Source organism: Vollenhovia emeryi, unplaced genomic scaffold (genome assembly GCF_000949405.1).
Source record: "Vollenhovia emeryi isolate VEMERY1.0 unplaced genomic scaffold, V.emery_V1.0 DF939250.1, whole genome shotgun sequence".
Classification (NCBI taxonomy): Eukaryota; Metazoa; Arthropoda; class Insecta; order Hymenoptera; family Formicidae; genus Vollenhovia; species Vollenhovia emeryi.
This window is the reverse complement of record NW_011967116.1, coordinates 86,187-99,466: the sequence shown is the minus strand read 5'-3', so window position 1 is coordinate 99,466 and position 13,280 is coordinate 86,187. Positions and strand designations below refer to the sequence as shown.

At 50.2% G+C, this 13,280-nt stretch overlaps 2 protein-coding genes across 3 annotated transcripts in view; one reads left to right on the top strand and one right to left on the bottom strand.

Moving 5' to 3' along the window:
• LOC105559886 (neuroligin-4, X-linked-like) overlaps positions 1–13,280 on the top strand; it is a 219,902-nt gene that overhangs the window by 156,642 nt on the left and 49,980 nt on the right. The gene's annotated exons all lie outside the window — the stretch shown is intronic.
• Positions 8,149–10,631, bottom strand: LOC105559884 (AP-1 complex subunit mu-1). Its single transcript, XM_012008518.1, has 2 exons — positions 10,440–10,631; positions 8,149–10,073 (listed from the first exon to the last, which is right to left on the bottom strand). Exon 2 carries the CDS (start codon positions 10,066–10,068, stop codon positions 8,800–8,802), a length of 1,269 nt encoding a protein of 422 aa, XP_011863908.1. The 5' UTR covers positions 10,069–10,073; positions 10,440–10,631; the 3' UTR covers positions 8,149–8,799.

Sequence of the window (13,280 nt, the reverse complement as noted above, 5' to 3'; positions counted from 1 at the left end):
AAAAAGCCGAAATATTCCCGGAATTAACGTCAAATGCTTGGAAATGCTGGAAAATTCTTGGAATTTTCGTGAAATTCTTGGAAAAGTTCTATGGGTACACGGCACGATTCACGCGAGCGCTTAGGTGGGGCGCTCAGCTGATCGCTACACACAATAATACACATTTCTCTCTGTTTCTGTTTCTCTCACTCACTCATTCACTCTCACTCGCTCTCACTCACACTCACTCACTAATTGTAGGTACTTATTTTATAATTAAAAACTAAATTTCGGAGATAATGTTGGAAAAAGAAAAAGTCAGAATTGAGTCAGGAATATGACATTTCAAGGACACTATACTTATTTTAAATCACCCTGTATGTGAAACCGCCACGATTACGCGACTGTGCCAGTATCCAAACTTTGAATGTAGTCCCGACGAAAACGCTGTCTTCAGTTATTAATTTGAAGCCAGTCTAACAGCGTCCTATCCATTTGTTTATAAGAACACCGGGGCCCCACGGTGATTGCTCGTCTGAAAAAAGCCCCGAGCTTCGGCGGACAAGGGTTAAGTACCCTGCCGTGCCTTGAAAATCGCAGGATCGAGTCGTGGCACTTTAATGCACCGTGACAAACAGCCGACGACGTCGGGTGGATGCGGCGGCGGATCAGGTTTGAGCCCCTGCGAAAATCACCGCGATCCCGCAAGATCGTCGCGACGGGACCCCCTCGGCCCCCGGGCCGGGCGCGAGGGACGTAATTTGCAATCAGACGTCGAAGTCGCGGGAACGAAAACAGGGAAGTGAACCTCGCGCCCGATTGGCCCGCGGCCAAGTGACGGATCGCCGCGGTCTCTTGTCCGGAGGGGTGGCGTTTTGTCACTCTCGCGACCCCCTGCAGACGCGAGGCGGCCATCCCCTTCGGTCGAGCTTAACACTCACCTTCTCCTCGCTCCCGGGCACTCTCCGGTTTCCCTCTGCGAAAGCCCAGCCTCCTCTCCCCCCCCCCGGATTCCCCTCCGTTTCCCCGCCCTGCCCCTCCCTTCCCTTCCGCGCGCGCGACCTCAAACCCCGTCTTTTTCGGTCGGTGATAAATCAATGCGGAGCACTATTTGCGAGAGCGCGCTCCAGAGCGCTGGCTTGCCTTCGTCTAAACGACCGCGGTAAACGCCGCTTTTTCGCGCGCCTCCTATAATTCACGATTTCGCTCTCGAGACCGTCGGCCGGAAGCCTCTCCGTCCTGCGTGCACGCAGCTCGGGCGTTTGTTTGCCCGTTCATCCGCGAAATAGACGATCTGTAAACCGGGGAGGGCTCGACTTTTACCCCGCGATCACGGCCCGGCTTTGCAAACGACAAAATTGTGTGTGCGCTGGATTGTGATCGTCGCCGCACTCGGAACCTTTTTACGCAATGACTTATTACACACCGCGCAGGCTGGATCCTCTCGCGAATGTATACGTACGCGGGTAATTACAGAATCGTGAGGCCTCTGATTGATACCGGGGGGTCTGATAATTGATTCCGGCGAGCGAGAGAAACGGCTGGACCAGTCCGTTATCCCGGAGGTAGATTAGCGAGCAAGCACTCAGACTGATAAGACGCGGCTAATTTCGTAAATAAGTAAAGTGACGACTTTGTCTCTCTCTCTCTCTCTCTCTCTCTCTCTCTCTCTAAAGGCCTGTGTCCACGATGCTAGAACTTGGTCCAAGTTCCGAGAAATGTGTAGCCAATGAACTTGCAGCTTTTATGGAATAGCTGCAAGCTGATTGGCCACACATTTCTCCAAACTAGAACTTGGATCAAGTGGACGCAGGCCTTAACCGTCCCGTTAGAAAGAGACAGCCGCTGACTTTTAGCATTTTCACTGTACTGTAAGACGCGTCCGGGCGCGTAGAGCGCGCGTCACAGCGCGCGCGGAAAAACGGAGCGGGGTGCAACGACGAGCGTATGTATATTTTAGCCCCGGAAAAGGGGGATAGCTTTAGGACTCATAACGGCGTATTTTCGTGCATCGTAACTTCGCCGCGAGGCACTTTGCGCACAAGGAACATAAACTCGAATTGAGTTTGCCAATGCCAAACTCCCCTAAAAACACACCCGTGCGCTGCGGCGTGCGGGCGCGCACGCGTCTCCCCGCGGGAGTTCGCGCGGCTTTCACAGGACTTATATAATATAACGGCATTGTGGTAAACACCGGCGGTTGGGTATTACACCGCGGCAAGTTGCGTTCGCGACAAAGTGCCCCGCTTTCGAGCGGCGTGGAGGAAAACGCGGGCGCAACGCGCGGCCCTGGCCGGGACGCCCCGCGCGCGACGCCCTTTTTATGGCTGACCTTTACTACTGCCGGATAAAAATCGCGAAATGCGGTCGCGGTTAAGCCTTGTATCCACGATCCAGGAACTGTATTCGAGTTTCAGTTCCGAGAAATGTGTAGCCAATCGGCTTGCAGCTTTTCCGTCGAAGATGCAATTTGATTGGCTATGCATTTCTCGAAACTGGAATCTGGACACGGTTCTAGAAGGCATTACTGTTTTTGTCGACGAGAATGGGACCTTTTACGGAAAAGCTGCAAGTTGATTGGCTACACATTTCTCGAAGCTAGAGCTTGGACACAGTTCTTGAATCGGCACATGGCTTTAACGCGACGCAACTGGTCGGTAAATCGCCACGAAGTGGTCCTGTGCGTTTTTCCGATTTAATTCACTCCTCCCCTGCGCCACTCCTAGGAGGAATCTCTATAAAATATCGTAATTGATCGACATCGCAGCGAGAAATGGCTGACGTTTGTCACTGCGACGGTGATTTTCGACATGGGCTTCGGAATTAATGGCGCGCGAATGTAAATGAATGCGGAAATGCAAGAGTACGCTTGTATGTTCAAAGCGCGCAATTAGTAACAAACGTGGCTATTTGACGCGAGGGCGGGAGGGAGGGAGGGCGGGGTTTCATCAGGACGATTGTAAACGGGACATCGGAATTCACCGTCTCGAATAATTCGATTCGGCGATCGCGCCGAATTTGCGAAAGCCGCGTTCTCACAATCTGTATTTTAACGCCAAACGAACACGCGTATTTCCGCGCGCGATCGCGCGCGTATGCAAATAGCGAAAAAAATTATTGCCGCTGACTAATATGTTTCACACGTGTACGATGAATATGCGAGCGCACGCATACGAAACCTAGGTGAAGGGAGGGGGCGGGGGGCGAGAGGGAGCGGGGGACATGTTTTATTCATCGTCGCCGAAAACGAGTTTTCGTTTTCGGCGGTAATAAAGCGCCTCGCGTTTTCAAAGTCACCCCCCCCCCCTCCCCGGCGCCGCCGATGACGTCGAGGATCTCGCAATTTAACCGGCGCGGGACACGAGGGGCACGTAACGGGAGCATGATAACTATTTAAAGTAGCTTCCAAATGCCGCGACAGCTATGTAATATTTCGTCGCTTCGGAGCTATTTACTTAAACGTAGGGAGTTTCATTATAACATTCCCCTCAAGGAATCTCCCGCGCGCGCGCGCGCGGGCGCGCTACGTTGCGTAACACCGCGCACGCTCGAATAATTACATCAAAGACGGGGGAGGAGGCGTATAGTGACGTCGGGCACAATTGGTGATTAATATTATCAACAATAATTGATTTCATAGCAGCTCGATATTTCCATTTTGCGCATGTCATTATGTAGATAGGATAGAAGCGTCCCGCGCGTAATTAGCCCGGGAAATGTATCCGCAACGAAATTATTTTAATATCATTTCCTCTCTCCGGGGCGGAATATGCCGGTCGTGTTTAATACCCGCGTATATTTAATACCGGGCGAGCGTGTACCGGTAATACGCGATATAAATTACGACGTGCGGATAAAAAGCCGACGCGCCGAGCTTATCCGAACTTTTCAGCGAGGCGCGGAAACGTGGAACACAACTTCCTCAATTTTTTAACGCGCGTTCAAATACATCGCGCTGCGCACTACTAGACTGCTACCTTCGAGCTGAGGAGTGAGGCAAGAGTTCCGCCATGTCTTGTTAGATAAACGAAGTGGCATGCGTGCACGCGGTCTGTCAGCGACACACCGATGCACCTAACAAGAGCCCCACTTTTCAACTCGTAGGTAGCAGTCTACTCTCTAAGGCTCGGCTTTTCATTTTCTGGTCAAATGTTAACCAGAGGTTAATCGACTCTCCATTTTTTTTAGATATTATCTCAAAAGCGGCAGAGAAATGTTAACCGGAAAATGGAAAACCGGGCCTAACTGAGATACCGCGGTTCGCTCTGGAGTCGCGTTGCTAGTATATACTATTCATATCAACACCCTGTCACGGCTCTTGGTCCTTTATTCCTTCAAATTTGTGTTCATCACATTTCGAGCTATACGAATTTTTATTAATTTATTCCTACTCTGTTCAGTAAAATGAAGTAGGTAAGCGACCACTGCGATTTTCAGTGGTATACTTAGAATTGCGAATCAGTGGCTATTCACTGTTTTCAGTGATAATCCACTGATCAACTTTTAGAGAGTAGTAGTATATATATAGAAGCTGTGGGTCCGAACATCCGGATTTTATCGGCCGGGGGCACCTCTCGGCCTTCGATCTTCATAATGAACGTCGTAAGAGCCGGCCGGGCTCGCGGTTGCCATTAAATTTAGCGAACACTCGACCGACGTGTACTCGGCAGCGGAGTTTCGGACGGATACTCGCGTTTAGCGCTAAATTCTCCGGTCCCGGGTTCGCAGTCACCGAAGTTGGCGAATTTTCGCGGAGGGAGGAACTAGGGGGCGGAGGAGGGTGGGAGGGAGGAAGGGAGGAGTACATACTCTCCCGCTTAAGCGGACTAAATTACTCGGTTCTTGCGCCGCGCCCGCCGCGCCGCACGATCGATATTGATCCGCGTGTTTTTCGAGTAACTCGTTAACGCGCCGCGTCGTCCTCTCGAAACTTTCTTCCGCCGTCTTCCGCGGTGGGTGCATGTGTGCACGCGCGCGCGCGCACATGCCTCCCGGATAAGTTTTAATATCCGCGACAGCGGGAGGAGAGCTGGCTCGAGACGGGAATCCGCGAGACTGTCCCGGGCACAATTTCAAATCGTCCCTACCAGAAACTCGAACACGGCCGAGACGTGGACGTTGCGGGCGCGGCGGAACGAAGTCGCATCCTCTGGAACCTCTCCTCCCCGGCGCGGGCGTCACTTCCGCCGGGCGGATATCTCGCGATCGGCTCGAATTTCCTCGGCGCCGTCGGTCGGACCGGCAAATTTGCCTTTTCTATTAGTGGCTGTCTACAACGCGGCGAAGAAAAGAGGGAAAGAGGAAGGAGATGAATTCTCAGGAATTACTCGACCCGAATTCCGTTGCACACTTGGCGGGGATTGTATTCGAGTCGGGTATGGGCTCTTCCGAGCTTCTTTCTTCCGCCCTCGCCCTCGCGCGGGATCCTTCGTTACGAGAGCGACGCTGAAAACCCTCTCGGCCTCGCCCTCGTATTTAATTGAACGGATCGGACGAGTTAATTACGATACCGGCGACCCCGACTGCTAATATTTACGCCGGCCGCTGCTCGAACGGTTGTTATCGTTCGCCGCCCGCGTCCCTCGCTCCAGAAGCGGAGCGTATCGTTCGCGGTGCGCCGCCCTTCATCGATTTTTCCCCGCGACAAGATACTTATCCCGGGAGAAATGTAACGCGGCGGTAAACGTAATAGAAATATCAGGAAATTGCCCAGTCAGATGGAAAAATGACGGCGGCGTACAGAGCCGATCGCGGCGCGCTGGAGAACGATATCGTTACACATTTGGGTCGCGGCCCGAACAGGGCGGGAAGAAGAGGAAACCGTTTCGCAGGACGTTCCGTAATTCCATATTCTCCCCGACGCCGTGGGCCGCGCCGTCGATCGTCCCGCTGAAAATTTCTCATATCTCGAATCCCTCCCTCCCATCGCTCCGTGTATTTCGAACACGTTGCACGCGCCCGCTAATTCACTCGTAACAACCTCCCCTTACCCATTTCCAGGCTGATTACTATCTGTAGCAGCAACCGAACATTACCGCCGCTATCTCTGCGACCGTTGCATCCCGGCGCGCCCGTTATGCAGACCGTAACGACCGGGGCCGGGCCGGGTCGGGATGAAAGAAAGGGGCGAGAGAGAGAGAAAAAAAAAGATCGTCCAGTACCGCTGATGAATACGGGATAAGCACGCGGACGTCGTTCTTCTCTCGATACCGACACGTACCTTGGGCGGGAAGGCGTTACACTTGTACGGCGAGGGAGAGAGAGGGAATCGTTAAGAGCAGTTATTTATCGGACACTCTGGGACATGGTCCCCTAAAGCGTAATGACAATATAACGGATTATGACAATTTGTCTTCTACACTTGTTGTATACGGAATAGAAAAGGACTTGCATAATACAGTGAAAGAACGTAAGATTTGCAAAATACAATAATTTAAAGTTAACAGAGATTAAGCTTCTAATCGACCACAACTGGCGATGTGTTTTTAACACAGAAAATTTATTGCGAAAAATATTACCTCAGCCAGGGTTTGAACCTGGAACCTCCCTACACTCTAGGCGGGCGTCTCACCAATTCGACCACCGAGGTATATGATATTTGTCGCAATAACAGTATAGATGCTTAATCACTGACATGATTTCACGGACATCGTGTTGCTTCTCAATCAATTTTACCTTTCTTCTAACAAAGAAGTGTAAATATACTTGACCAATATGTAAATTTTTATTGAACATGTTAGTCGAGTGTGTTACGTTAATGACGTTCCTCTCGTCTCTACTCAGTTTGTCACAGTGGAATGGTATTGGCCAAACGATTGACTAATGACACAGTAATTATTACTCAGGTATGAATTTATAGTTGATTCGCGACAGGTCTTCAGCATTGTTTCATAATTTGCAATTTGCGATTTCAGATCACTTGAAAAGGGCCCAAATCCGGGGCCGAAACGTTGTAATCGGTTTTTGAATAAAAACATTGGTCAGTGTAGGTCGTTTAATCTTATGAAATTTAGTTTCAAATTACTGGCGATATGTAATTACCGCTTTTGAGTATAGATGTTGTCTACGCGTATATTTTCGACTTTTGTGAACTGCGCACCGATACGGATTGTCGGTTGTTACACAGCACTATCGAAACGCGATTTTTTATGTATCCTTGTTCCTCTCCCCCCCTCACGCAGTTGCTTTTTTAAGTTAATAGTGTTATTGGTTTTCTTGATGAACAACATCTTAGCAATCTCCCTCTTTTTTGTATGTTTCTTCCCATATAAAATTCTCGAGAATGACCAATCGAAATCATGTCCAAGTGATGTGCGGTGTTCACTGACCACCGAATGATTGTTTGAGTGTTTCTTTATGTCGTTGCAGTGTTCTTTAATACGAGTCTCCAAATGACGTTTAGTTTTACCAATATATAAGGCCTCACAATTCTTGCATCAGTTGATCCTGTAGACCACTTTAGTTTTCTTAGACTTTTCTAATGTGTCTTTTCCTCTTTTCACGATCTTGCTTAATTTTAATACAATAATTTGTTGGTGAGATCAATGAAAGAAGCAAAATTTAAGATAGCAGCACGTAACATAATACGATAAAGTATATAAGAGAAAGAAACAGGCATTAAAGCAGGAGAACGCGAGGCGCAAAGCACGGACTCTTAGACTAGAATTAGAGCAGGAGCAGTAATAAGACAATAACAGAAAGAGAGGTCTTTTTTCATCCCGCCGTTTCTCGATTCGCGTCGCGCCGCCCGCGCGAGCGCGGGACTACCGATTTCCATAAAATTATTACACGCTCGTGCGCTCACGCCAAAAAATTTGCATACCGCGAGCCGCGTTCCGGCGCCGCGACAGAGAAAGCGGGGACCGAAATAAAAAGATTTCGTCGGGAGGGGGGGGAGGGGGGGCTTCCGCCGCTTCCATTCCGCTCTAATCGCGTTTTCGTGTCCTCCTCCTCGCCTCTTCCGTGCGCGACACGAGTTCTTTCGCGAGAGGTATCTCGCCGGCTTTTTTTCTTCCTCTCTTTCCTCACGACGCGAGCGCTTATGGTTGTCGAACCTCCCGGTTCGATTTTCCGCGGCTTGGGGAAATTCGTGAGGGAACGGGGAGGCGGTGCGCTACAGAGCGGAAAGCGATGGAAATGATGGGAGGCGAGCAACTCCCCTCCGCGTTATTCCTTTTAAAAATTTAATACATCTCCTCGCTATCTTACATTAACGTCGCAACGACATACAGCAGTAATATTGCGATTATTAAACATGATGTTGATATACAGTTAATCATTTTCATCAATATATTTAGTTTAAATCAATACCGGGCTGCCGCCCGTACGTAAATTCGCCTTGTCGAAGGAAAATATTATAAAATAAATTGCCAACGTATTTACAGAATTCTATTGCAGATTGTATTTTATCAGGCGCCGCCACTACCGTCATCATGTTTAAAAGGTAAATTGAGACGCGTATAAAGATCGCGACGCACCGCGAGTGGAATCCCATTCGAATCTCTTAAGACGCGGCCGCGTCCCGAATGTAAATGTTCTCGCGAAGGATCTTTCGACGCGTTAGCCCGTTCTAGAGGAATATTGAAACACTACGGCTCGTGCAGAATGTGAATTTTTCTAAAAGGCGGAATCAGCTTATCTTTATATCACGTTCCACGCATTTCTCTCACTGGCCGTCACTTCGCGTTCGAATTAAATTGAATACGGAATCGCTGATTCCGAGGACCTCGTTAACCGCGCCACGCGCTTCTAGTCGTCGTAATCGGGCATGACAAAGGTGCCCGTGCTCCTGAGATACTCGTCAGCCCCGCTGTTGAGTAGCTAATTCGTCCGTAGCTGATAGTCCCCGTTCTGCGTGATGTAACGCACCCACGGCAGGGCCTGGTAGCCGCTCTTCTCGATGATCTTGAGATATCGCACCTGAATGCCGGACGTGGTGAAGTACGGGATCTCGAACTTGACCTGTATGGGCGGCTTGCCCTCGACGTCCTCGCCGACCACCGACGGCAGGCCGAAGTGCGCCCTCATCAGGTACTCCTTGCCGCCGGGGAATGACTTGATGATCCAGGTGATTGCGCTCTGCTCCGGCGAGTACTTGACGCTGCCGATCGTCGTCTTGAACTTGGGCGAGTCGGCGTCGTTCGGCACCGGGATCACAATCTCCACGTTGTTCGCCGTGGATCGGCGCTTGAACTGCGACCTCGCCTTTATCATGTACTCCACCCGGCTGTGAGCGTGCCGCTCGATCACGGATTCGATCCATATCAGCGGCTTCACGTGCGTGTTCAGCCGGTACGACATGAGCTCGAACTCGCCGTCCGGCGGGATGAACGAGATCGTCCGGTCGTTCTCGAACCGCGACAGCCTGACGCACTGGTGGAACTTGACATCCTCCAGCTCCACGGACTTGGACTTGCCGCGCCCCGTGGACTCGAACAGCACCTTGTCGTTGAGGCCCAGCCTCAGTTCCGGCATCCCCGACAAGTAGACCCGCATCTTTATGGCGCCCACGATCTCCGAGCTCAGGACATTCCCGTTGGCGTTCGCCAGCAGGTTCACCGACTCTATCACGTCGAGGAAGACCTCGTTCTTGCGGTACTTGATGCCCTCCGACCGCCACGAGACGGCGTTGGTCACCGCCATGGGGATCCTGGGTTGGATCTCCAGCTTGTGGCCCTCCTGGGTTATGTACTCCTGCAGAATCTTACTGTCGGTAGTCTGTGGATAGCCGAAGTCCAGCAGCTCGTCCAACAGCTCGTAAATAACGACAAAGTTGTCCCTTATACTCTCCTCCTCCAGCTCCTTGAAGTACTCCTGCATCACGTGCACCACTTTGTGCAGGAATACAAACACCAGGGATATGTTGGCATTCTTTTTGGTAGTGGACACGATATACAGATTGTTGTATTTTATATAAGCGTATGTACATTCCGCGATCTGAATGATGGGGGTGAGGTTGCCCTCCTCTTCGCGCTCCATCACCAGCGACATGAACTTCTCTATGACGCCGGTCTCGATGTCGCCGCGGTAGTTCCGCGAGATCAGCACCTTGCCCTTCACGTCCAAGATGTATATCGCCGATATCGACATCTTGCCTGCAAGCAGGAGAAAGAAAGGTTAACTATTGGCTCACACGTGTCCTTTTAAATACAAAGGACCGCGCGCGACGCTTGACACGTCCATGTAAATTTGTTCCAAGTATGTATCGTTACCGTTCGAAACGAGACTATCGAACGCAGCCGAAGTCACTCGAGCGGTTAGGTTATGTACCGCCGAAGTGAGAATTTCGAGGAGAGACTCGCGGGAATCGTTCGCGGAGATGACGACCACTCGCTTTCTGCCGAGGAGAAGTTGCGGGAGAGAAGGCGGTGATACGTAACGCAAGTTAATTTGACATTCGGCGGGGTGCGTCGATCTCCCGACGTACGTGGCTAACTCTTGGAGGCCGCGTCGATACTCACCCTGAGATCCACACGACGCTGCGAACGAATCCCCTGAGTGCGCCTTACGTATCGTTCAGCATTTAGCTACGCGACATTTCACGGGCTCGACGCGAGAGGATCAGACGGCAAAAAAAGCAGAGCAAATACAACGCCTCGCGCTTCCGGGCTGCCACTGTGGACCGTCGCGAAGTTGGCCGAGGTCCGAGGCTGCCCGCCGCGCGCATGCGTCGGCAGCCAACTTCACGCGTATCGACCGCGGCGCTGCGCGCCGTTCGAACGTCGTGAAATAGAGATGCGCTTGTCGATACTTGGTTATTAAGGTACGCTGAATCCATTTAAGACCCCAGGGACTTTTACAGCGACGTGTCCCGATTAGATATTGATATATAACAAGTATACGAAATAATAATGAGAGGCTCGAGTCCCCCCCGAGCGAATAGAATGAGTAGATTGGTGACGGAAGGTTAAGCGAAAAATGCCGCGTGTGGACAGGCATGGGACGTAATATCGATATTGTCTCAGAGATCTTGCGCCAAGCGTGAGAGAGGGGTATTTTAAATAAGTATATAAAATACAAATAATACTTATACATATTATATAAAAGTTTCTATAATAAATATTTATACAACGTGTATACAATAAATAACATTACAATAATTAATGATAAAGATAAATATGTATAATTAATTCGTGCATATTTTATTTCTGAATAATTTACATAATAATTATTTTATGACGCGTACTCATGTATACGCGCGTGTGTAATGTCTACGGTAACGGGTGTATATGGTATATAAATATATATATATACACCATATACACCCGTTACCGTATATATATATGTATATATATATATCAAAGTAATTTCACCGTCTTTAGAATATTTTACGCGGAATAATGTACTTTAATCTCATCCCTCTTTAATTCCGTCTATATGTAATTCTTGGAGAGGAAAGGGATTTAAGGAGATCCGAGGAAAAGGGGAATACCGATAAAACTACACTACGCTCTTTGTCCGTTAATCCGTACTCATTTGGGCGGATACAAATATTTCTAAAATCGCGCTTAATACAGCAACGGAGATAAATCCGGTCTAAGGCATTTTAATCTGTACTCCGTGTTTCACGAAACATTAAATCCCGCTCGAAGCCGTTTCGCAGAAAGCGCGCAGTATCTCCGGCAAAGTAGCGCCTTCCGACATTAAGATTCTATACAACTGGAAGTCATTTAATCTCGGCGGAAGATTTCAACGTCGGCTACTTCGCGAGGGGAAGGAGTGATAGCGCACTGCAGGATATCCCGTTTAGAGTTTGAAAACAGAAAATAAAAGCGGGACTGTTGCAACGCAAATTCGACAAACAAGAATCGCCCGCCGTTCTCACCGGGATGCGGCTTTTCACGGATCGCGCTTATTATATGAATCCTTTATAGAATTTAAGTAATAACGCGCGGGCGAATATAAAAATTGACGTTTTATTATTATTAATGAAGACGAGTTAATCAGATTAACAATAAGATCTTTTTCCCTTCCCCCATCTCTCTCTCGGTCTCTCTCTGACCGAGATAAGATAAACTCTCGCGAGTCCGATGAATTAAATATAACGGCGGGACGTAATAACGCGAAATCCGCCGCGTCTCGAGCTCCTTGCGGATTAAAATTTTATCGCGACGCGAGGTCTTGAGTCTCGCAAATATTATCAAGTCGTAAACAGCTCGCGCGCATTACGTCGCGCGCGCTAACGCAGAGCGCCATCGATTTTCCCCTAGCGTTGCCGCGCGCACGCCGATACGGGCGCGACGGTAATATCGGCCGCATTAAACCGGCTGCAAATGCGCGTCGATAGTGATTGCCGGTTTACAGATCCCTCCTGAATAAAAAATGTCCCTGCGAAGAGCCGCGACACAGGCGCGCGCGCGACGGAACGCAGGCCACTGCAATTTCGCGAAACGCCCCCGCTATCTCGCGTATTTCCCTCGATTACTTTATGGCGCGGTGCGCGCGCGTCGAATCGCGCGGAAAGAATGGAACGGGGCTAACGTTATCTTCTCGCGACCGGCTGGTTTCGATGGAATCCCCCTCGTTTCGGCGCGGTCGCGATTCGCGGGGCCCCGCGGCTGTTTCGCGCGTGCCGCGCGCTCGAAACGCGATCCGCGCCCTGCGCGTAAAAGCTCCGGCCGCCCCCTCGTCTAATCGATTTAACGTTTATAACGGGCATCAAAAGGCGCACTTCCGGCCGCCCGAAAATCGCCGCGCTATTCGACGATATTCGTTCAGCTATTCACGAGCGGTCGGACCAACCATGTTATCTGCGGTCAGCGTGACGTACCCCCCCCCCCTCCCCCCCTCCAACCCTCCCCATTGCGTGCTTCGATCGCGCTTATTTTCGCCCGTACAGCGGCGCGATAACGGCGCGAGGAGCCCCCTCCGCGGTTTTGCAGAGTTGCCTGGCTCTAGAATAACCGGGAGGCTTTTTAGCGCTTTAGCCGCCACATCAATCGCGCACGCAAATTGTGCGCCCGCGTTTTTTGGGGGACCGGCGCTCTCGATCGAGGCTGTTCAATTCGACGGATAACGAACGCGAATCGAGCGCGAAACGGGGACGGGAAATAAGATTGCCAGTTGCCGCATTTCCCCCGGAAGAAGACGTCACTCGTACCGCAATGCAATTTTACAGCTCTATCACTGTTTTTTGTTTCTTAAGAAAAAATCCCCGTACTCACGGCACCCACCGACGATGCGGCTTTAATTTGAATCATTGTTATGCGTTTCTTTTTACTTTATCTTAAATTGTCATCGATAAGCGTTGCCTTTAGTAACCGAGACGTCTGGCGATAATTAAATTTGTCGGTATTCAATAT